The sequence below is a fragment of the Triturus cristatus genome, chromosome 12 (genome assembly GCF_964204655.1).
Source record: "Triturus cristatus chromosome 12, aTriCri1.1, whole genome shotgun sequence".
NCBI classification, from domain to species: Eukaryota; Metazoa; Chordata; class Amphibia; order Caudata; family Salamandridae; genus Triturus; species Triturus cristatus.
In genome coordinates this window covers 457,932,751-457,956,925 of record NC_140595.1, presented here as the reverse complement: position 1 = coordinate 457,956,925, position 24,175 = coordinate 457,932,751, and the positions used below count along the sequence as shown (strand labels likewise).

The 24,175-nt window shown below is 44.5% G+C and overlaps 1 protein-coding gene across 1 annotated transcript in view; it reads left to right on the top strand.

Moving 5' to 3' along the window:
- Window positions 1-20,282, top strand: part of DNAJA2 (DnaJ heat shock protein family (Hsp40) member A2) — a 119,244-nt gene extending 98,962 nt beyond the window's left edge. Inside the window, exons 7-9 of the mRNA XM_085638495.1 lie at window positions 1,610-1,754; window positions 17,533-17,660; window positions 19,231-20,282. Of these exons, the coding sequence (XP_085494621.1) occupies window positions 1,610-1,754; window positions 17,533-17,660; window positions 19,231-19,419 (462 nt within the window). The 3' untranslated portion in view covers window positions 19,420-20,282. The remainder of the gene's footprint in view (window positions 1-1,609; window positions 1,755-17,532; window positions 17,661-19,230) is intronic.
- The last annotated feature ends 3,893 nt before the right edge of the window (window positions 20,283-24,175 follow it).

Here is a 24,175-nt window from a genome sequence, read left to right as displayed (position 1 = left end):
ACATCATCTATCTTTCTGGTTGCCAAACACCTAATGAGCTCTCTAATTACAGGAGTGGGAGAAATGAGCAGGTGTTTTGCAGACCACGAGTGGTGTATCCATCTCAAGGTGGCGCAGGGTGTCTTTGATCAGTTTGGCACGGTCTGGCTAGCTCTATTCACCACAGTCCGAAATGTGGTGTTAACAACAATTCTGTCCTACATCTGAGTCTTCACAACACAAGCATTTTATTAGCTGAATGAGGTGGTTGATAACATCCCTGTGACCAGATGACCTTCCAAAAAATCTTATCTACGCTGAGCCCTGGGACAAATTTGGCACATGGTGTGGTGCCTAGAACACTTATCCCTCGCAGGCCAAACTTTTGGATGCTTGTTCTTATTGTAGCGTACCAGAGCCTTGCACTGTGCACAGTAAAAGGTTATTTTTCTGCCTTTTTGTGTTTACCTGAGCAACTATCTTTAAGTTGCTGCTTGTGATGCGTTTTATCAAAGCTTTGACACACATGACCCCGACTCAATCTCCCTAGCCCCCCAAACCCATTATGCCGGAGTTGCAGGTGAAGTTGTTCTTTTTTGTTCTTGTGCACAACTTTTGACCAGATGCACAGCTATTCTTTGACTTGACACTGAAAACTGTCTTCCTCATTTAGAGTACATCCAAACGTCATGTAAGTGAACTACTGGTGCTCTTTGTACAGCTGCTTCACACCTCCTTTATGAACAAACTGGTCCTGAGCACCACAGCGGCCTTCCTGCTAATTGATTAGACTGACAGTGTTTTTTGCCCAGGTCATCATTTGAAAGAGGAGAAGCTCCATCGACCTGACTCTAAGAGTTCAGAGCTTCTCCATCTACTGTGTAAAACTCCATTGTGTGGATGATCAGCACTTTGTGGATTTCTCTGGAATTATGAATGGGAAGGCTGGGGGGGGGGAAAGGGCCCTGTCAAGGTGGTGGTAGTCTGTATTCAAATTTACTGTGCACTGGCCAAGAAACAGCCCCCTGAGGGCCTGCTGCCTCATTCCTCTAGGGCCCAGGCCACTGTGGCATCTGACAGGCTATGATGTGCTTGTCTGCATACGTTCACAAAACACTTCTGCATTGATCGTCTGATCTGGCGGGAAGGTGACTTTGCCTGCTTGGTTCTGTTGAACGTTCTGGTATGAATCAACTCACCAGACCCTCCAATGTTTGGGAGGTAATTCTGTGGTATCTGTTCTAATGTGGAGGAATCTGGGGTTAGAAGTAACCATTAAAAGAACAATTACTTTCGGTAGTGCTCTTCCTGTTCTGTGGAGTAGCCTCTTAAACATCTAAACCGGTCCCAAGTTCTGAGGGTGCAGAAGGATACAAGAAACTGACAGCAGCGTGCAGGAGTGGTACTTAGATGCAGCTCTACCTGCCTTTTCTGAGGTGAGGCTTGGGTCACCATGAAGCCGTATGGTGCCTCCAGCTCCAGGCTGATGCCTGGGATATTCTAAAGTAAAGGGGTTTACAGTTGCTCAGAGTATCCACCAGAAATATCATTACCAGAGGTAAGTAACTTGTTCAGTTTTAAAAAAGGTATTAAGAATGTGTTTTAACTATTTTATTGCATATGTCCTCAGATATTTCAGAGGGATGGAAATGACCTGCACATGACCCACAAGATAGGACTTGTGGAGTCGCTCTGTGGATTTCAGTTCACATTTAAGCATCTTGATGGACGTCAAATTGTTGTCAAATACCCTCCAGGAAAAGTAATTGAGCCAGGTAATAAGCCTTTTTAATAAGGGTCATGAAAGTTAACCCTAATGGATGAGTATGTCTAAATTATGATCGTTAAATGTATATTTTGTAAAACATCAGTAATTATGTAGGGGTTTTAGGTTAATGCTTGATGAATTAAGCTGGATATTAATACATTTGTTTACTGTATTTTATATTCTCACCTGTAGTTTATATTGTGTCCATGAATTATGTTTGAATGCATGGTTATACATTTAAGTATTTTGTTATAATTTGACGCAAGACTTTCCTTCTAACTAAGATTTACAATTAGATTTGAAGTTTTTCTCAAACCCCTTGCTAGATAAACTGGAAGCCGTGTTTTTATCAAAGCATATGCATGGGTCCTAGTCACTGAACTGAGAGTACACAATCCACCAAACTCCGGCTACAATTTATACGTTCTCTGATGGGGAAAAGGAATGCATGTTCCTCATGTTTGAACAAAAGTCTCCAGCAATCAGCCTTGCTGCGAAAAATGGCTTCTTAGAAATAGCTGCATATTAGTCACTAAGTGACTTTGGAAACTGATCTGCCTGGCTCCACCTAATTAACAAAAAATTGGGCAACCCAATAAACCCTTGGAGGCTTGGGTAAATTTAAGTCAATAATCGGTAAAAGAGCCTACCAGGGATTTTTTGGGAACCAAGACAATCCGTCCTAGATCGGGTCACGACTGGCTTAAGTAATTTTGGATTGAATTGATAATGTTCCCTGTCTGCCACCGCTCGTATCGATTCAGAAAGGGTTGGCATGTTATGTATCTAACTACAGCTGTGTGGCCAGCATAAATATTTGGAAAGCCGTTACAATACTGTAGATTGTTGGGGGTCACTCTGCACTCCTTTTCTGTGAATCATCATCCGAATGATTTGTACATATGGTTACTTTCATTTAATGTCCGTGGGTCTCCGGTTTACATAAAAACGTTTTTTCCTGAAGATGGTCTTGTAGACATTAGCACAAGACCGAAACGTCGACAGTCCTACACATTTTCATTTGTAAATGTTCCTTTGGAATTTTTCACTGTATCACCAGTGATGGTTTTTCTCATATGTAAATATTTTAAATGGGTTATATCAAAAGTGCTTATGAGAAAACAGTTGATTTAAAGAAAAAAGTATCATTCACTTTTGTATTTTTGTGTGATATTTTGTACCATTTTTGTAATATTTTCTACATAAATTTGTACTCAAAGTATACACCCAGTTTGCACTGTCTAAAATAACTTTTTGGTTTCTCTGTTTAACTCTCCTTGAATGAATATACTTAATTTTGTTAATATGCTATAAGCCACTAATAAGGGCTTTATATAATGGTCAACATATCCTGGAGTCCTGTTCTGACATGGTTGATACCATGGCTCCGCCCACATTTCGGGAAGCAGGAGTACATGCTTTGATTGGGCAGAAGTTGCATGCTACAACAAAACCGTGCTTGCCCTCCATGTAGCTGCGATAATTTTGTTTGTTTATCCAGCTTGCTGAAATTGAACTTTCTCTTCCAGGGGATCCTCCTCAATAGTCATAAGCACATGAATATTCCCACCCATACACGGGGACCCCGGAAACCATATATACACGTTTTTCCAAAAACAGATATGAAGAGAGCGAGATATATACGTATATATGTATGTATATATGTATGTATATATTTCTATCAAATGCAGCCCTCCAAACAGTAAGAGCTGGGTAATACTACAAGAATTCTCTTTGCACATATACACATTCAAAAAAGCAGGGAAGAAAACAAAGTGCATTTGAACTGCTTTAATGTACAGTAGAAACCATAATTCTGCAAAGAGGAATCCAAGCATTGCCAGCTCACAGGCTGCATTGCAGGAAAACTTGGTGTAGAAAGCTGAAAAGCTAACATAGGAAAAAACTGGCTCCGTGCCTTTAAGGCAGCCATGACTCATAGCTTCCCATCATGCCTCAGGGGTGACAGTTGGGTCAGTTTTTCTTTCCGGCGCCTTCATTCAGGACCCTGGTTACTTAAGCTCTCTGTTTTTCTGATTTCTGGCTGAAAATATCATGTTTTTTTGTCAAAACCTACTTATTTCGACGTCTTTTGGCTTTTTTGAGAGTTGAGCATATTTTTTCTCTCAAAAATGCCGTCTCTCTTTGACTCTTGCCCTTCCTGTGGCAAAGAAGGCTAGATCAGACTCCCATTCTGTCTGTATCCTTTGCCTGCCTAAGGATCATGATCTTAAGACTTGCCAGCATTGTCTTTCACAGTACGCCTGGACAGGGACTGACAGAGAGGATTCGCCTTTATGGGCTGGCTGAGAAGGGAAAAGCTCCTTCTAGAGGCAGGTCTCCGGTGAAGAGGAGAAAGAGAACCAGATCTTCATCTAGAAGTAAGGTACCAGTCTGCTCTCCTTTAGCATCGGGATCAGTGCTGAAAATACCTTCACCTGCCGCGAAAACATCGACAAGAAGACCACCGGTCGTCGAAGAAGACTGCAGGTATGTTACATCTCCTGCCGTTGTCAACCCAGCAACGATGGGCGCCGAGGAGTCGTTCTCTGTTGGTGCGGGCTCGCACAACTTCGCGAGTTGGATCTCTGTCATCACTGTCAGTACGGCGTTCGACATCGAGATATGCTCCGCCGTCACCAGTAGAGCAATGATTGGCGTCGAAGCGGGCGTCTCCGTTGCCATCAATCAGGCGGCTGTCCACGTCGAGACATGCCTTGTCGTTGCCAGTGGAACGACGATTGGCATCAAACAGGTGTCTCCGTTGCGTCAACCAGGCAGCGGTCCACGTCGAGGCAGGCCTCGTCGTCGCCAGGTGCGAGACATTCGCCGCCCAAGCAGACACCTTTGTTGTCTTCGACCAGACTGCGTTCAACGTGGAAGGCCAAATCTCAATCGTCGGCGAAGGATTTGTCATCGGGACCCAAAGTGAAGTCTTCAAGACAAAGTTCAATGTCGAGGCGGCGGTCAACGTCGAGGAAGAGCACAACGTCGAAGGGGTTCTCGGTCGGTTCACACTCCTTTGGGATCTCCTAGACGCTCCGCGTCGAGGGCTAGGTCGATGGCTTAAACGTCAGGGTATTCGACGTCAAAGCACAAAGAGGTAGACGTCAAAGATCCCTCTCAAAAGACTCACCGGTGCTTGTAACATGTAGTAGTTCGACGTCGAGGCACTCCCCGTCGCATCGATTCTTCAGACGCCGTTCAGCCTCCAAAGGCCGCATGGAGTCATCGGCTTCAGTTACGAGCTCTCAAAGTAATTTCAAAGAGAAGCTCTTCTCCATCTCCGGAGGCACGAGAATTCCCTAGGTCAACCTCTCCACGAAGGCAGAGGTCGCCTTCAGTTCATTTATCACCAAGATGGCTTCTTCCTGTCAGCCACTGGCAGAAAGATCCTTCTGGCCAAGCTCGACGGCCTATGGACTATTCCAATCCACTGCATAGATCCCCATTGGAACGGCTGGTGCAGGAGGTGGAGAGATCACCTGTTACTCAGACCAGGGATCGCCAAGACAAATCTCCGGAGCATACACCAGCTCATGCTAATCGGAAAAGAACAAGAACACAGTCTTGGTCTTCCTCTTCAACTCGCTCCTCAAAGGGACTATTCACCTACCCTTACGGATAGCCTGCCCTCTAGAGTCGCCCATCGATGACATCAATACATTTCACAATGTCCTCACTAGAGGAGCGCAGAAGCTGGATATGTCAGCGCCTCAAGCTTCTACCTCTATCTTTGAGACTCCATCAACGGTCTGTGTCTAGACCTTTGCTTCCACTATTTCCTGGTCGTCTTCAACCAGTAATGGACGTTTTTCTCACCCCATCCTCGATTTATAGCAGCCCCAGCGAGGATTCAGAAGAAATACAAGCCGGCAGAAACTGATCCTTCATTTTTAAAATCAGATCCTCCACCGGACTCTGTGATCATCGCGTCAGCAAAGAAAACTCATGTTGTCGCATCTTCGTCCTCTGTCCCTCCAGACAAGGAGAGTAGGCCTCAGAATTCTTGGGGGAGAAAGGTATGCGGCTCCGCAGCATCCTCCTTGAAAGTATCTAGCGCTGCAGCCCTGTTGGGCCGTTATGACAGGTCTTTATGGGACTCTTTGGAGCATTTTGAGGAAAAACTGCCAAAAGAGGACCGCCAGGATTTTGTGGAGATTCTTCAGGAAGGGGCACTGGTTTCTAATCCGGTGATTAGCCCTGCAGCAGATGGGGGTTCTCTGGCTGCTCATTCATATGCACACAATTTGTGCACGGAGGTCTTCATTGCTACGCTTAACAGATTTAAAGCCGGAATCTCCGCATCGAATTTTAAATCTCCCATTATCCGGCACCTCTCTTTTTAGCTCCCACACCGATGAGGAAATGGCCAGGATGAAGGCTGAGCTGGAAACGCTGAAGGCGGTAGGCCTGGAAAAGAAAAAAATTCAGGTGTAGCTACAGATCTTACAACAAGAACTACCATCAGGGGGTTCAAACTCCTCAATGGCAGCAGAGGCAAAACCAGCAATCCAGGTCTCAGTTCCAAGGCCGTAAATCCGCCAGAGGAGGACAACATCAACAATCCTCCAGCGCAGCCAAGACTTCAGGGAAACAATGATTTCTGCTTCCTCTAGCGCAGTTGCCCACTCCAGTGGGAGGAAGTATTTTGAATCATGTGGCAGTGGCGCAAAATAACCAAAGATCAGTGGGTGCTGAATATACTTGACAATGGATATGCACTTCGTTTCAGTGCACCCCCAAAGAACGTTCCTCTAGGAAAATCACACCCCCACCAACTAAAATTGCTACATCGGGAGGTGTCTATCCTCCTCCAAAAGTTGGCCATAGAAAAAGTTCCTCCTGCTCAAAGAGGAAAAGGAGTCTATTCCAGGTACTTTCTGGTGCCTAAGAAAGGCCAAGCGCACAAATTCAGACCTATCCTGGATCTTTGATCTCTGAACAAGGTCATTCAGAAGGAGAAGTTTTGCATGTTGGCTCTACATCAAATATATCCGCACCTACTGAAGGGGAATTGGATGTGTTCGATAGACCTCCAAAATGCATACTTCCACATCCTGATTGCTCCACGTCATCGTAAGTTCCTGAGATTGATGGTGGGCGCCAAGCATTACCAGTTCAGTCTTACCGTTCGGCCTAAAATCCGCGCCGAGTGTGTTCACAAAGTGCATGGCGGTGGTGGCCACAGCTTTACATCGTCAAGGCCAGTTTGTGTATCCATATATGGACGATTGGCTGTTGAAGGGCTCGTCCCCACAGATGGTGAAGGAACACTATTGAATTTGCCTAAATCTACTTCACCGCTTAGGCCTTCATGTGAACATGAAAAATATGTCCAACAGCCTACTCAAACTCTCCATTAGCTGGGCGCCAACTTAGACTCCAGCATAGGAAAAGTGTTTCCTTCGGAGGAGCTACTGTTATCAATGAAACAGAAGTGCAACTCTCTGCTTCGTGCACACCAGCTGTCAGTGCGACAAGTGCCATCTCTTCTAGGGTCGATGGCCTCTTGCATTTTTGTCATCCCCAACTCCAGATTGAGAATGAGACCACTCGGATGACAGAGGGCGCTATGTGTGTCTGACTGGGAGGTGGGAGGGGCGGCCCCTTTCCCTGGTCTCAGTTTACGTCCCCCCGGGCCTCCAGAACTCCACCTTCGCGGACCTGGGTCGAATGCTGCTTGAACTTCCGGAGAGTCTTTTGCTTATGGGCGGGGACTTTAATTCGGTGGTTTCGGGTGACCTGGATCGTCACCCACCCAGGACCCTCCCCGCTGCCCAGGCATGGCTTGGTGGACTGTTGGAGACCTTCGGCCTGGTAGATAGTTGGAGATTAATGCATCCGACCCAATGTCAGTACACCTTTCACTCTGGGGCGCATGGGAGTCTTTCTAGGTTGGACTATTTCCTTATGCCCGCGGCGCAGACTGGTCGGATTCGAGAGGTTAGGCACCTGGCGCGGGGTATCTCCGACCATTCCCCGTTGTGGCTGCTCTTTGACACCGAGGCGCGGTCTGCAGGGCGGATCGCTCCCATTAACCCGTGGTACCTGCGAGACCCTACGACTCGCGACAGCCTGGTTAAGGCTATGGACCAATACTTCCTTGAAAACGAGGGGTCGGTGTCGTCCGCAATGTCCCTGTGGGAAGCCTTTAAAACCGTAATCCGCGGACACGCCCTCTCCCAGATAGTGGTGGCTAAGAAGCTCAAGAGTGAGGCAGTGGTGAAGCTGGAGACTGACATCTCGGGGCTGGAGTCGGCCTTGGAGACTGGTGTCACTCCGGACGGGCTACATGCCCTCAGCCTGAAACAGTTTGAATACAGGTCTCTTGTCACTGACGCTGCCAAAACGATGTATAGGGAGCAGCAGGGTCGATTGTATGATGCCGGAGACAAGGCGGGAAAGTTGATTGCGTGGCTGGATAAGAAGGAGAGAGTTAATCGTGTGGTCCCGGAGCTGCGTGTCTCGGATGGAGTGTGTGTGACTGAGCCTGGTGAGATTGTGGAATGTTTCGCTGACCACCTCCGGGCCGTGTACTCCCCGGTGACTGATAGGGATGAAGAAGACTCTCGCCTTCTGCTGAGGGATATTGCTTTGCCTTGCCTGTCCGTCGACGACCGTGAGCAGCTGGACGCCCCCTTGTCTGTAGATGAAATAGCAACTGCGATTCGGTCCCTTCGTTCGGGCAAGGCGATGGGTCCCAACGGTCTGCCTATAGAATTATATAAGTTGCGCCCGGATAAACTCGCGCCCTTCCTCCGTCGTATGTTTCAAGAGTCCCTTGAGGCAGGTTCCCTTCCTGACGACCAGCGTCTGGCTACGATAGTCGTGATCCCCAAGGACGGTAAGCCACGAGACCGCTGTGCCTCCTACAGGCCTATTTCACTGCTAAACGCAGAGCCTAAAATCCTGGCTAAAGTCCTTGCCAATCGTTTGTTGAGCGTCATCTGCGATCTGATTCATCCTGATCAATGCGGCTTCATCCCTCATCGTAACACCGCCCTTAACTTGTGGCGTCTTCACGGCGCCCTCGCCAGGGCGGAGTCCCTCTCCGAACCAGCCGTGCTGGTTTCTTTAGACGCCACGATGGCCTTTGACACCATCGAGTGGCCATTCCTCTGGGCTGTCTTGACCAAATTCGGCTTTGGGGAAGGATTTCTTGGCTGGGTGAAGCTTCTTAACACGGGACCCATGGCTCAGGTGGTGGTTAATGGGCGGGTCTCTCGGCCCTTCGCTCTCGGTAGGGGTACGAGGCAGGGGTGCCCGTTGTCCCCTCTGCTCTTTGCTCTTGCCCTGGAGCCGCTCGCTGCTTGGCTCCGCTGGGAGCCCTCGATCAGAGGGATCCGGTGGGCCCCGGGCTTCGAGGATCGGGTCTCGTTGTATGCGGACGATATTCTCCTGTATCTCACCTCGCCGCGGCGGTCGCTTAATGTTCTCTTTGATGTTCTGACTTCCTTTGGGAGAAATTCGGGTCTAATGATCAACTGGTCTAAATCCTGTGTCTATCCTATCTCCGGTGACCCTCCTCTCTTGCCGCCTCGGCTTCCGATCCAATTATCTCTGTCCGGCTTCAAATACCTGGGGATATACGTCTCGTTGAACCCGGTGGCTCGCTATGAGCAGAATCTCCTGCTTCCACTTCGGCGTTTGAGGGAGGACACGGCTCGGTGGTGTAAGCTGCCCTTGTCCCCGCTGGGTCGGGCAGCACTGTTTAAAATGCTGTCCCTTCCCAGATTCCTCTATGCACTTCAGAACTCCTTCGATGTCATTCCTGTGTCCTACTTTCGGGAGGTGGAGAGCCTGCAGAGGAGACTGGTGTGGGACGGACGGGCGCGTATCGCTCTGGCAAAGCTTACTCTCCCCTGGTACGACGGGGGCATCGCGCTTCCCGACATTCGCAGGTATTATTGGGCCTCACAGTTATCGGCCATTAACCATGCCACGTATGCGCCCGGCTTGAATCCGGCGTATGGGATGGATAAATTCCTGCTTCCCGGCGGAAACTATAACAGGGCACTTTACTCCAGATCGGCTGGACGGACCCTTACGGGCCCTACTAAGATTGCGGTACGGATCTGGAAGGCGGCCAATGTAGCCATGGGCTGGAATGGGTGATTAACGTGTGCTACTCCTCTGTTTGCCTCCGATCGACTGGGAAGCCTCTGGACAACGAAGGGGTTTGACCGTTGGGACACGATTGGTATTAGTAGAGTGGGAGACCTATGGATTAAGGGTGCGGTTAAAACATTCGCGGCGCTCCAGAGCGAATACGAACTTACGGGAAGGGAGTTCTTTCGCTACGCCCAGGTTCGGCATGCCCTGCTCTCGGTTTTTGGAGAGGGGACCAAGATCCCGGATTCTTCGCCTCTCGAGGACCGCATACTCGATGGTCATGTCCCCGACAGTACTATCTCTTTAATTTATAAAAAACTTATCAATAATCGGGCTGACCTCTTGGTGCGCCTTCGGGAGGCGTGGACAGGGGATGGGGTGGAACTGGACGACGAGGACTGGCAGTCCGCACTGTCGTCCCCCAAGGAAGTGGCCATTCCAGCCCGTCTCCGCCTGGTCCAGCTAAAGATTCTCCACCGGGGGTATGTGACGGGTCCCCGTTTGGTCTCGATGGGATTTTCTGAAGACGGGCTCTGTAAGCGAGGATGTGGGCTCAGTGCCACCTTTCTCCATATCCTCTGGGAGTGCCGCGAGGTGGCGGAATACTGGCGCCGGGTTCATGTGGTCATGGGCCGGGTCACCGGGGTGGCGCTTCTGCCGGAGGTGCGTCGCTGTGTCCTGAATGTGTGGGAGCCCAATGATTATAACGCGGCTCAGACTCGGTGGGCGGCCCTGGGGAACATGATTGCCAAGAGAGATATAGCGCAGCTTTGGGGTTCCCAGCGGCCTCCCACCGTGTCCGTATGGAAGGAGAACATGGACTGGTGCATGTTCAGGGAGAAGACTGTGTATGTGGCTCGTGGTAAACCGGGGGCATGGGGTAGAATCTGGGGGCAATGGAACGCGTATCGTGGGGGGTATCTGTACTCCCCCCCCCCCCCCCCCCCCCCCCCCCCCCTAGTGGACACCGATATTGCTTTGTCCCCCTGACCCTTGATGGTTCCTTGCGACTTTTGGAACAACCGAATATAGACTTTCCTCTCCCGTGTCCCCCCCCCCCGACCTATCAGTACTCCTCCCTCTTGATAGCTATTTGAAGGTCTGAAGTAGAGTCCCCCGGATGTAGCCTTACCCACACTTTTTGCCCTTATGCCTCGCCTTTTGTTTTTATTTGTTATTTATGTTAATCCTATGTATCCTGCTTCCCTAGGACTATCCGGAGCCATGTACGGGGCTGGGCCCCGGGAGCCGACTATTGCCTTAACAACTGTATGATCCTTTCTGAATCTAGCGGCCGGCCCTGGTGGTTGTAGGCCCATGCTTGTAATTGATTTATTGTTCAATAAAATTTAAAAAAAAAAAAAAAAAAAAGAGAGTGAGACCACTGCAGCAGGATCTGGAAGGCAAATTGGACCAATCCTCAGGACATTGGGAGGATCGGATTATCCTTTCCCACGCTACAAAGTCATCCATGATCTGGTGGACTCAAGCGAAAAATCTACTAGTGGGAGTTCCTTTCCATCAACCCCTCCCAAAGCAATCCCTGATTATGGATGCATCTCCTCAGGGATGGGGGGGGCGCACTTGGGCTGTCTACAAACTCAGGCCAGATGGTCGAGCAAGGAGCAGACCTACCACATAAACATGTTGGAGCTGCTGGCAGTTCATCTAGGCCTCCAGGCATTCCATCCAGCCATCCATCAATTCAGTCACTCGATACGGATTAAAACGGACTATACAACCACCATGTATTACTTGAACAAAGTGGAACACCTTCTCGCCCGCTGTCACTGGAATCCCAAGCGATCTGGCACTGGCTCCTGGCCAGGAATCTCTCGATCACAGCGGTGCATCTGCCAAGAGAACAGAACGTGCAGGCAGATGCTCTGTCGGCACTTCGAAGAACAAGAAGACTGGGTGCTCAACAACGAGGTAGTGTCAGACATCTTCCATCAATGGGGTCATTCATCCATCGACCTCTTTGCAGACTATCTAAACAAAAAATGCCACGCCTTCGCGACCAGATTTTACTAGCCAGGAACGAGAGGAAATGCTCTTTTGACAGACTGGTCCGGAACATTTGCGTATGCCTTTCCGTCCCTTTCTCTTATCCCGAAGGTGGTGACAAAGCTCATCCGATCTAGGATGAAGATGATCCTGATGGCACCGGACTGGCCTGCAATGGTGGTATCCGGACCTATTGCAACTATGTCCACACAGGAGGCTTCCGTGCAGACCGGACCTTCTGACCAAAATGGGCGGGATGATTGTGCGCCCCAGCCTTCCCTCGCTGAGCTTGGCAGCCTGGCTCCTGAGGTCCTGCAATACGGACACCTGAATCTCCCTCAGGACTGCATGAACATTTTGAGGGAGTCAAGGAGATCAGCCACAAGGAGCTCTTATTCTTATTATTAAATGGAAGAGGTTTTTCTTGTGGTGTATGCGTAATGGTTTTAGTCCTACTAGTGGGCAGGACGAGGTAATCTCACCTTATCTTTATTTAGCCAAGTCATGTTTGAAGTACACTTCTATAAAAGTTCACTTGGTGGCCATTACAGCCTACAGAAAATCTCCTAACCAGGTGGTAAAGGATTTCCTTCAGGGGTTGTAGAAAGTTTTTCCTCCTGTCCGACATCCTTCTCTTTGGGAGTTTAATCTTGTTCTGTCCAAATTAATGGGTGCTCCCTTCGTGCCCATTCATAAGGCCACTTTGCAGCACCTAACGTAGAAAGTTGATTTTCTAGTAGCTATCACATCAGCACGCAGAGTACGTGAAATCCAGGCACTCTGCTCAAAGGAACCATACACAGTTTTCCATCACAATAGGGTGGTTCTGAGGACTTGCCCTACTTTCCTACCAAAAGTGGTGTCTGGCTTCAATGTTAACCAGACAATTTCTCTTCCCTCTTTTTTTTCCCCCAATCCTGCTATACCAGCAAAAAGGTCTCTTCACTCACTAGAACTCACGAGGGTTCTCAAATTATATTTGGAGGGAACAAAATCCATTAGGAAGTCTGACCAATTGTTTTTAAACTATGGTGTTGTCAGGACAGGTTTTCCAGCCTCCAAACAATCCCTCTCGAGGTGGATAGTGTCCTGTATTAAGCTGGCTTATCAATTGGCAAACAAGCCTCTATTGGTTTCCCCTAAGGCTCACTCCACTAGGAGAAAAGCGGCTACTATAGCTATCTTGCATAATGTACTGATGGCCGAGATTTGCAAGGCAGCAATTGGAAATCGGTACACACGTTTACTAGACACTGTCTTCAGTCTGTTTCCAGAGCAGAAACCCAAGTAGGCCAAGCCTCCTTGAGGAATTTGTTCAGATGCTAACTTCATTGGAATCATGATATTTTTTCAATGTCTGTTTGATTTTATGCTTATAGTTTGCCCGCAGGATGAGGGGATGGGCTTGCTAGTCTATTGATGAGGATCCCCTGGAAGAGAAGGATAAGTAACTTACCTGTAATCCTAGTTCTCTTCTAGGGGTATCCTCATCAGTCATAAGCAACCCACCTGCCTCCCCGGGCAAATGATCGAGGTAAATGTCTTTTCTTTGTGCCCTGGCCTTCGGGTCTCCGCAAAGAACTGACCTAACTGTCACCCCTGAGGCATGATGGGAAGCTAGGGGTCATGACTGCCTTCAAGGCACGGTGCCAGTATTTTCCTATGTGTTTCTAGGAGTTGGCTTTTCAGCTTTCTACACTAAGTTTTTCGGCAATGCTTTCATTCCTCTTTGCAGGATTATGGTTTATACTGTACATTAAAGCAGTTCAAATGCACTTTGTTTTCTTCCCTGCTTTTTTGAATGTGTATATGTGCAAGAGAATTCTTGTAGCATTACCCAGCTCTTACTGTTTGGAGGGCTGCATTTGTGGAGATGTATATGTGTGTATGTCAACATAACGAATATATTTGTGTACTTTATATTGTCATATGGCCCACACATTTGTATGGGTGAGTGTTCTCTATTGACATTGATAAAGCACTAAACATGCTTTATGTGTACAATAAGGAATTCGAATTGAGTATTACCATGTACGTGACTTTGGACAATATGCATTCTGTTTCTAAGAAAAGTTTTAGTGCTTGTTATATTGATCAAGTGACATCATATGATTTTAGTAATATTTTACACCTTTAAAATTGCTTCACAATGAATGTCTGAACTGTTGGTAGATTCTCTGCATTTTACCGCATTTTAAGTCTGTTTTCCATGGTTAGGCACGAAGTAGTCACTTTTCTACAGGAATTGGCGCATTTTTTGTAATTTAGCACTTCCCGTCCCTAAGCACGTCATGTGATCAAGCTCGCGGACGCGAGCAAAACGATTCAATGGCGGGCACTATGTCCGATTTATTTTCCTGGATGTTATATTGCTGAATAAATATGCACCTGCACTGGATTATTCCCTGGTCTTGATTTATTTTCTGTGGATGTTCGCTAAAGAGGTCCTCGCCAGACAATCCCCCTTCTGAGACTGCATTCGGAGGGGCTGGAACAGTTTTTTGATGTGTATATATGTATGTATATGTGTATATATTGTTTCCGGAGTCCCTGCGCATGGGCACGAATATTCATGTGCTTATGACTTTGATGAGGATACCCCTGGAAGAGAACTAGGATTGCAGGTAAGTAACTTATCCTTCAGGGGCAGATACAACATGGTAATGCTGTAAAAGTGTCTTAGATTACTAGTATATGGTGTTTGTCCTTCTCTGGCAGAAGCACAGATAGGAGGAGCGCAATCATTAACTTATAGATTTTTTTAGTTCCGTATTGACCGTACAGCGGTCACCTAACTTTTTAACCCACACTTACATCATTTACAGTTCTTTGCTTTCACACAAATACATTTTCATTCCCATGCTAATTAAGTGTAATGCTTCACATCACCATACAACTTTCCTTTAAAGCCGGACCTATTGGCATTCCTAATGCTTGTTAAACACTGTAGTAGTGATGACTACCATGTTTTTATACGTTCTGCTGGGTTTAATTTAATGGAGGTCTCATTCGATGGTGACCAGAAGTAGCCCAAATTCAGAGGGTTTTCAAGAACTCAATATTACAAACCAAGAGTCTCCTCCTCTTCCCCTTGGCTAGCATTTTACCCTAATACAGGGGGCAGTTCCTGGATAAGACCCTAACAGACTTTCTCCTCCACTCCAACAACTTCTTTGGGTTCCTCAAAATGCGAATTGTCAGGAGTGATTTGTTTCAGTTTCCTGGCCACTTAGATTGATGTATGTAGAATAATTACAGAGCGTAAAATAAAGACCTAGCTAATCTTGTTAGGGCTTGGATTGCAATGGTACAAACTCTTTCATCTGAGAAGTCGCACACAATCAAGATTGTTACTTTTGTACCATTTATTAAAAACTAATCTAGACCCTACAAAAGGCATATTGTTAGTAGTATTAAACATTAACGTAGGAAATAATTAGAACAATGAATAAAAAGTAAACTTCTACCTTAAGGAATATAGAACTGGTAAAAGCTAAACACAAATCCACCAATCTTTTCCCCTACCTCTACTTGGTTCGTCAAGTGCCCCCTTAGATGAACCATAGTCCAAAATTGTTAGTGCAGGGTCACTACATGGTGACACATTATTTCCCTTCGGTATCCAAACGTCTTCCCACGAGCAACTAAAATTAGGAGTGTTTATGCATTATTGCTCCTGTAAACCCCTGTTCAGTCACGCTGCCTTCTGAGGTCAGCCCATAGGAAGGAAGGCTTAATCAGAGTAATTTTAAAATCGGTACTGGATATGACCGTGTACAGTAGCATGCTTTCTTTCATTATTATTCACTCAGTGAAAAACAAATAGGAAGGTTGACTGTATCTTGTGCATACATATGTAAACTATGTAATACATTGGTTAAGTATCATCAACCCTTTGAACGCTTTCTTAATCCTTCAAGTTGCCCCTCAGGTGACTTTGTTCACCAGTCCTAGATCAAACGCACATCACCCAACTGATTGTTGAGTTTGTGCAGATCAAGTGTATATTGGCTGCATAATTTGACATCCTAATGAGGGGGATGGGCAAACCCAAATTAATGAATGCCAATTGAAGAATATCAAAGCGGTACCAAAGGGGGTGGTGATGGACGGAGCATCAGAACCAATCAAACACTCACACCCAGTCAACAGATCTGGGTTTGATCCATCACCGTTCTTTAGCCCACTCTGCCACCCCAGTTCAGACATGGCCATATGCAAATCAGTCTGACCCTGTGCCTCATGGGAACAGTCCAGCCCGAACTGCCAAGCCATGCCTGGCTGAAGACGGCTGAAATGCCAGAAACCAGTCCTAGGAAGCTTGTTTTCGGTCCAGGGAAGACCTGGCTTGGCAGTTCGGGCTGGACTGTTCCCATGAGGCACAGGGTCAGACTGATTTGCATATGGCCATGTCTGAACTGGGGTGGCAGAGTGGGCTAAAGAACGGTGATGGATTAAACCCAGATCAGTTGACTGGGGGTGAGTGCTTGCAATGTTCAACACTCCGTCCATCATTTCCTTTGGTTTTCGCATGGCTCTCATTGTGGCAGCAGCCACAAAGATGGTCAAGTTCTTTTTCCTATTATTCTTTTTCCCTTAAAGATGGAGAGGGCAGAAGACGTGCCACATGCAAGTCCTTCAACATACCTTGTTGTGATAGCGGACTATTCAGTAGTCCTAATTTGTAGAACCTATGCAAACTGAAATTTCATAGTTTAGAGTTTCGGTGCTCTAAGCAGTCTTGTCCAGGCTAAGTATTAAAGGTTAGTTGTTTGTATCAGACTTGCCTAAAAGCAAACCAAATTGTATCTGGCATAATTAAGGCTTGCTCCATAATGAGTGCTGACAGCTGCGATACTGCTTGCCTAGAGAGCGCTTCAGGAAATCTGCAAGACTGAAATGTGGAGAATACCACACCTTTCTTAAACAGGCTGTGGATACTGATGTCAGATTTGTTTCAGTGATGAAGATCCCACAATGAATCTTTTTTAAGGTAGCAGTGCTGGCTCTTCTGTTGGAAAAGTGTCATCTGTATAAAGTTCCATACCTGATAAATTACCTTCTTGAAACTAAATCTCTTCACAGTTGATATATATCATGGAATCCTATAGTGAATGTCAGAAAAGGAGTGCTTTCCTGTTCAAAACGAAGTTTATGGTTATTTGAGGGAGAGGTTAAAGGCCATTATAAAATAGACTCCAGAGAGATGAATGGGCTGTTGAGGCATATTATTTTGATTCTGCTATGTAATGCTATTCTGTGTTTTTGTTGTACTTGGTTTTACTAACCTGACCAGCAGGCCTAAACAATATTTCAACTCTGTGAATTCATAAAAGACAACAATCCTGGGATATCTTAGCTCACCTTTTCATACATATTGTTTGCTTCCATTATATATTTTATGTTTAAGTATATAAACGGAAATAGCTTTCCTTGCCTCAAATTTAGGAGATGACAGTGTGCATCTCACTGTCGTGGTGGAATGGCTGCTTGCATACAGTTGTAACCTGGTATTTTGTTTGGGGGAAAAAAATAGCACTTAAAACCTAAAAGGATTTTTCACTTTTCTTTTTAGAATAATTTGGCAAAGCTGAATAGTGTAAACTTTTATGTTTAGAATTACAAGACCTTTGTTTTATTCCATATGGTATTTGTTGCTTTAGGTTCTACACGTGTAGTTCGAGGTGAAGGAATGCCACAGTATCGTAACCCTTTTGAAAAAGGCGATCTTTTCATTAAGTTTGAAGTGCAATTTCCAGAAAGTAACTGGATTAATCCAGAAAAACTCACAGTAAGTGTTCATTTTGCGAATGTGCGAGTATTTTATTACTAGTTGTACCTACTGCTTTCAAAATAACAAGATTGTTGGATCGTAAAAAAGAACAGTAGAATTGGCATTACAAAATTATATTACGTCAAACATTGGATATTAAATGCTCTCCCCTTTCACACAAGTATTGCATTGTTACGATCTGACGCCAGCCATAAATCAAGGTACACTGCTTTTCGCACTGCAGGTTAAAACAGTTATCCGCCCATATGTTAAACATGAATGAGGACGGTGTTTCTCAGGCCCTTAATCGTAAACTCCCTATGGTACAGACACCAGTAATACGTGTTATTTGTTAAACTTAAAGTGGCTGTCTTCTCATGGTTTGTTTTTATTAATTAATTTTGTATTTCCAAGTCCTCAAATGTGCATTTTACTCACATGCTTGTACAATAAATGATGTAGTTAAGTGCACGTAAGTCATTTATAAAGGAGATTTCAAACTTTACGACTATAAAATGTATACACCTGCAAAAATACAGAAATCAACATAAATTATACAAGAAATGTTTCAGAATACAAATCATGCATTTTAAATAAGTTGTACATTATAAGATACACCTATTGCCTGTTAGAATTACCATGACCAATGCATTGTTACCCAGCTCACTTAAAAAATTGAAAGAAATGTTCACTACGTAACGACTAAAGCTAGCATCATCAAATTGTTTACTAATTAGTTTTGCGAATTGAAACCCCATCAGCCATATTTTGTGCCTCAAATTCACACCCACTTTTCTGCCCGATAATAAAAGTTAAAAAAACAATCCAAAGAAAATGAAATTAGTCTTCAAAAACGATTTGAGACCAGCAACAATTTTTATGAAAACAAACTATTTACCCACTGTATTGTCCTGGATCTCTTAACCTGCCCCTTTACTTTTGCACACAAATTAATATTTGCATTTAGCTCATCCTGAAATTGCCTGGCTTAGTTTGTTGGAAGCATTCAAAGCTTACTATATTATGAAACTCTTAAATCCTAATTGTAACTATTTCGATGGTCCAGGTACTAGGAAAGCCTTGAACGCCTAGGAAATAGTTCCTTATAAAAGATGTCCCTCCTAGAAATAGTTTGATTTTGTCTGCATACGAATGGGATTTATTTTTCGAGGCAACTAAATGGGCCAATTAGAAAAAAACCTCCGATACTGAGCCATCTGTTACACACTTTGACAATCTACTTGATGTGGAATGTCCATTTTTCACTCCTCACACAAACTTCCTAGTAAATATTTAAATATTCTCTATCATTTTATAGTGCATTCCTATCTCATGTTGAAAGCCCAGTGTGATCTTCTCCATTGCATAAAGGCAAAGGATAAGTTGTCTTAGTACACAAATGTATTTACTTGTAGATAATTTGTATTTTTGCAGACCAGAAGGATGAAGATGATTTATAAGAAATTGATACTTAATACTAATAAAATCATCATGCCATTTCACTGAATGGAAAAAAACTTGCTGTACATATGTTCATGTTCACAAGCTAGCCCTGTCATGAGCTAAATAATTTTTATTATTTCCTCAGGAACTTGAGGATCTCTTGCCAGCTAGACCACAGTACCCCAGCGAAATTGGTGAAACAGAAGAAGTAGACCTTCAAGAGTTTGAAAGTGCTCGTGGATCAGGATCAGGCCAGAGACGTGAAGCCTACAATGATAGCTCTGATGAAGAAAGCAGTCACCATGGACCTGGTGTTCAGTGTGCCCATCAGTAAACATTTGGAAATGAGTTGCACAAAGGATTTTCTTTTCAAGTTTTGCCTGGTTTATGTTTCAACAATCCAGCTGGATTGTATAAGAAATCCAGATGAACCAATGGACATCTCTGTTGCTGTATGTGTAACTTTTAAATTGGTTATATAGTATTTACAGAGTGTATAATTTAAACTAACCACAACGCTTACATCTTCAGTTTGAATGTTCTGTAGCAGAATAAAGCACTCAAAATGAAGACCCAACTCCCTCCTGGGTTTTAAGTTTGTCCTTGTTCCTGTGCTTGAATTTTACCGGTTCTCGTGTACATTTTAAGTTTCGTATTTTACATTGAAACTTCACTGTAAAATGTCTGTAAAATTTGTCCTGAAGCTTTGTATTTGGCCGCAATCGCATAAGCTGCTATAAAAATAGAATACTGAAATTCCTAGCCTGTATCTATGAGTTAGATGCATGCTAAGCGTGCTTTGCACACAAAGGGTGTAGAGCAGGATGGGGCAAGAAAGAGCACAGCAGGAGTTGTAAAGTTTGTTTTCTACCATCTTGTGACAGGTTCTTGAGATTAAGTAATAAAAGGCAGTTAGTGTGTTATTTCATTTTTCTTGTATTACATTTAAAATTGTTTCTTTAACTCCTGAAGTTTTTTTGGCGAGGACTGTGCTCTTTTTTTCCTCGTCCCCACTGCAATGCCCAGCTTGACTATTTGATGTTTTTCTTCTGAGGTTTAGAGGAGCACTGTTAAATGTTGTACAGGAAACGCTGCACTTGGAGGTCTAGGATGACTTAAGTCACCTTGGATAAAGTATTCAATTTTTATGGAAAAATAAATAGTACACTATAATGCCGATTAAACTCTTCAATGATATTCCAAGATTTTATTTCTTTATTTGGATTGTTGTAGCGCATGCAGAGGTTTTATAGTGTGCAGCAGAAAACCAAAACCGAGTAGTGTGCCAAACTAAGACATTGTCTATATTAAGATCTGTGTGGTGCTCCGAAAGCAGTGGTCATAATTTGCAGGGCAAGGGAGGGGAGGTTCGAATCAAGAATCTTCAGCCTTTTGGGTTTTTCAGAGGGCTGGTGGTCTGTGTTCTTGGATACTCCTTAATTTAAAGGGGATTGGTTGCACTGAATGGAAAAACGTTGAAGCAGATATTTTAAAGAGACCTGCTGAAAATACTGGAGCCAACCAACTTTCTGGAGTTTTCTTTAAAGGTGTGAGTGTTGGCATAACTGTTTGATTATTTTTATAACAGGAGCTAGGATTCAATATCCTTTTGATTTCAAGTTCTATTAAAAGGTCAAAATGCAGAAGGTTCCACATGACAATGGCCCCATATTTGCTAGACCATACATTTTAAGGGAATATTTCTGCTTGATCCACTTAGCATTTCGTAACAAATAAAAATGTCTTCGCTATTGTGAAAACTTTTCAGTTCTATAATAGATACCAGAATTATGCCTTCCACCTCCACTTTATTCTGCAACACCAGCCATAACTAATAAAACATATGCTACATTTCCCAAAACTGCCAGGAAAAAGAATGTAGTTTGTAGCAATCGATTGCAGACCTCCATCAAATATGTAACATCTGGCCACAATCTGTCACCCTCTTTCTTCCTGCAACTTCATCCTTTCGTATTATGTTGGCAGAAAATGTTTTTACATATTTATATTTTTGCTCTGATCCTGCAATAATAGAGCACCCTTTTAACCAAACCTCTGGCAATCACTTCTTACGATACCACTGCAACAAAGTCAAAACAGTCATAGGAAAACAGTGATACATCCCAAGAAACACAATCGTAGTACCATATATTCTAAATATGGTAATCTGTAAAAAGAAGAGGTTCCACTTCTTGAAATTCAGATGTGAGATTCACTTGATGGGATAATCCTTACCTCAGCATCCTTAATAAAACTGAAACTTTCCTTCGCAATAGGTAATTTTTTGTTTTATGTCGGAACCCGGAGTGAAGCTAAATCTCCCACCAGCTTGAAATGGAAGTGTTTGAACGTAGTCAGATGACCAGTCTGTTGCCTTTGTAATGTCTTGCAGATCAGCACCTCGGGAGAAAGCCGAGGAGGCCACGGTTCCCCTTGCAGAATGGGGCCCATCGGATACCTCTATGCCTGTTTCCTGTATAGTCAGCCTCTCCCATCTTGCAATGGTAGATGAAGAGACCGGAAGAAAAGGTGTTAGTTTTTTTCCCCACAGCAATATGCTACTGTTATGTTTCAGGTAATCTGATGTCCTCTGCTGTAGATTCATAGGCCTTGATGCATCTTAGTACACACAATTTTGTTAAAATCTTGAAAGCTCTCGGTAAGAAATCGCTTGAGTATTATCCTTATTGCATTTTGAAATCGCAAAGGTGAATCAAGGCACGGACGTCTGACACCCTTCTCCGTGGAATAAACCACAGAAGTCTGGCCAGCTAACCTGTTAATTACTTCCTCAAAAAGTACTGGTTATCTTACCAAGACACAAACAGATTTAACACTATTTACGTTCTGCAGGTGGGAACATGTCTGAGGTGGTGCCGACGGTCTGATCCGTATCAGTAAATTCTACACCAGAAGGTGCTCCCCCACTGCAACACCATCTGCCAAGACATGGCCTGCCAAAATAGTGATCAGGAGTTTACTGACCAGTAAGCTTTAACTGCCTGGAGTTCAAGACACGAATAAGCTCCGACCCACACAGGATTCCAACTCTGTTCCAGATACCAAGCTCTTTGCTTCCAAGCAGACCTGTACCATTTGAGTGTACTGTCCCCCCCCCACACCCCCCAGGTCATCCTGATGAAGTCCTCAGCCATTCCCAAAATCCTCCGATCAGGGCCCGATTGTGAACCAACAGCAGCCCTGGCAAACTTGGTCAGACTAGTCCTTATATTACATGTACTGGGGAACATGCCCGACCACTGCAAGGGTTGTTTTTCAAAATAATTTCAAATATGGTACGTTCTACATAGGTTTTGTATTCTAGAATCTTGCCCACTCTTTGCATGGAGACCGGCTGCATGGCTTAATGAATTAATAGTTTAATCATGAGGAGTGGTTGGATGAATTAATTCTAGAATGAATAGCAATGGATGAAGACTTAGCTACATAGCGAAAATGAGCTCAATGCAAGCCCATGTGATCACGGTTTCATTTTAGCTTTTGCATTAAAACATATCCATCCCCAAACACTGTCACCGCCAATCCTAGTGAAACATTAATAGCCCTGATAGATGTAACAGTCCACTGATTTAGAGCCAACTAGAATGTAACACAAAGCTTTAAGCTTTCATCCAAAACTGGAGGTAGAAAGTGACAACCATGTAGTGGCTGAATTGCACACCATGAAATTGAAAACCATGCCTCAAACTCTGCTTCTATTTTACCACATTGTGTTGGTTCAAGACAGTTTTTCACAGTGCCTCCTTTTCCTTAGTCTTACGATGTGAGCACCTTTTAATAATCAGTTCGGGGTGTGCGCTGCACAGAAGCAAGACTGTTACTCCATCTCTAGTAACACCAAGGGGAAGGTCAGACAACTGACTTTCCCTTTGGTTCACTACTTTAAATACTTTATTAGATTTCAAGAAATAAAATCATGAAAATGAACATAGAAAGAAACCCACATCATTGCAGTATACATCGGATACATCTGTTATTCATGTAACATAAAATAATAGATATGTTTAATAAAGATATCCAGATTAGAACAAGCAAGGAAAGACCTCTATGGCCAACACCCAAATAACCTTCCCTAGCATCCTGAGCTATAAGCCCCCAAAAGAAACCTTGACACACAAAAAAGGAAATTTGTGTTGCTAAAAGTTACAAGTATAAAAAGGCAGGTGTGACCTGATAAAAATCAGTATTTAAAAATAGAGGTTTTAAAAACTTGTCGGAGGGTTTTTATAAAAGGGGCAAATAAGTACAATGTGCAAAGTATCGCAAATTGAGAGCTGATCACAAGAACATGAGGGCAGTTCAGAGTGCTTATGCCATGCTCTCTCAGGATAGAGCAGCTGAAGAAAAGGACCCAACCTAAACAACACTGAAAATTTGCCATTCAAGGAGAAGATAAGGCTCTATCCTGTGTACTCATTTTACCCTGCCCAATTTCCTATATGCTGGTTTGGGTGAGGCTTCCCTCGGCTGCCACCCTAAGAAGAAAGGTCTGCCTCAACCAGACAGTCTTGTTTAATGATACTCTGTGGGGTAGAAAATAACTCCGGTCTCCCATGGGCTCTAAAGTTTTCCTTGATATAAACCAACCAGGGACTATTGTGCGTAATGTCCAACTTCATACAATTTGAAATAATTAGCCTATTGAGACTTAATTCTCCCTTAAGCCAGACAGCACACCACAACAGTAGGGGTCACAACCGCAAGGAATCTGTAATATAGCTTATTCCTAGCTCTTCATGTAGGGGTATTTAGCTTCACTGCTAGGAGGGCCCTGAAAAAGTTAATCTCTACCATCGATATTCAGCCTAAAGTCAAGTAATTTCAAAGCTCCCAACCAAAAGTGGAGATTGGGATACACTTAGCTTTGTAGATCTCCAGCATAGTTTTCAATGGCCTTTGGCCCAGTCGGGAAGAGAAATCATTTACTCCAGCACACACCCTCTTTAAACTTCCAATGTTCTTTTTTTTAATAGGGTTGTCAGTTAAGTCTGGAATCTATTAAAATTCCTAGATAGGTAAAATTATCAGCCTTACTTAGGGTCTGCCCCTGCACTGAGAAAGTGGCACTT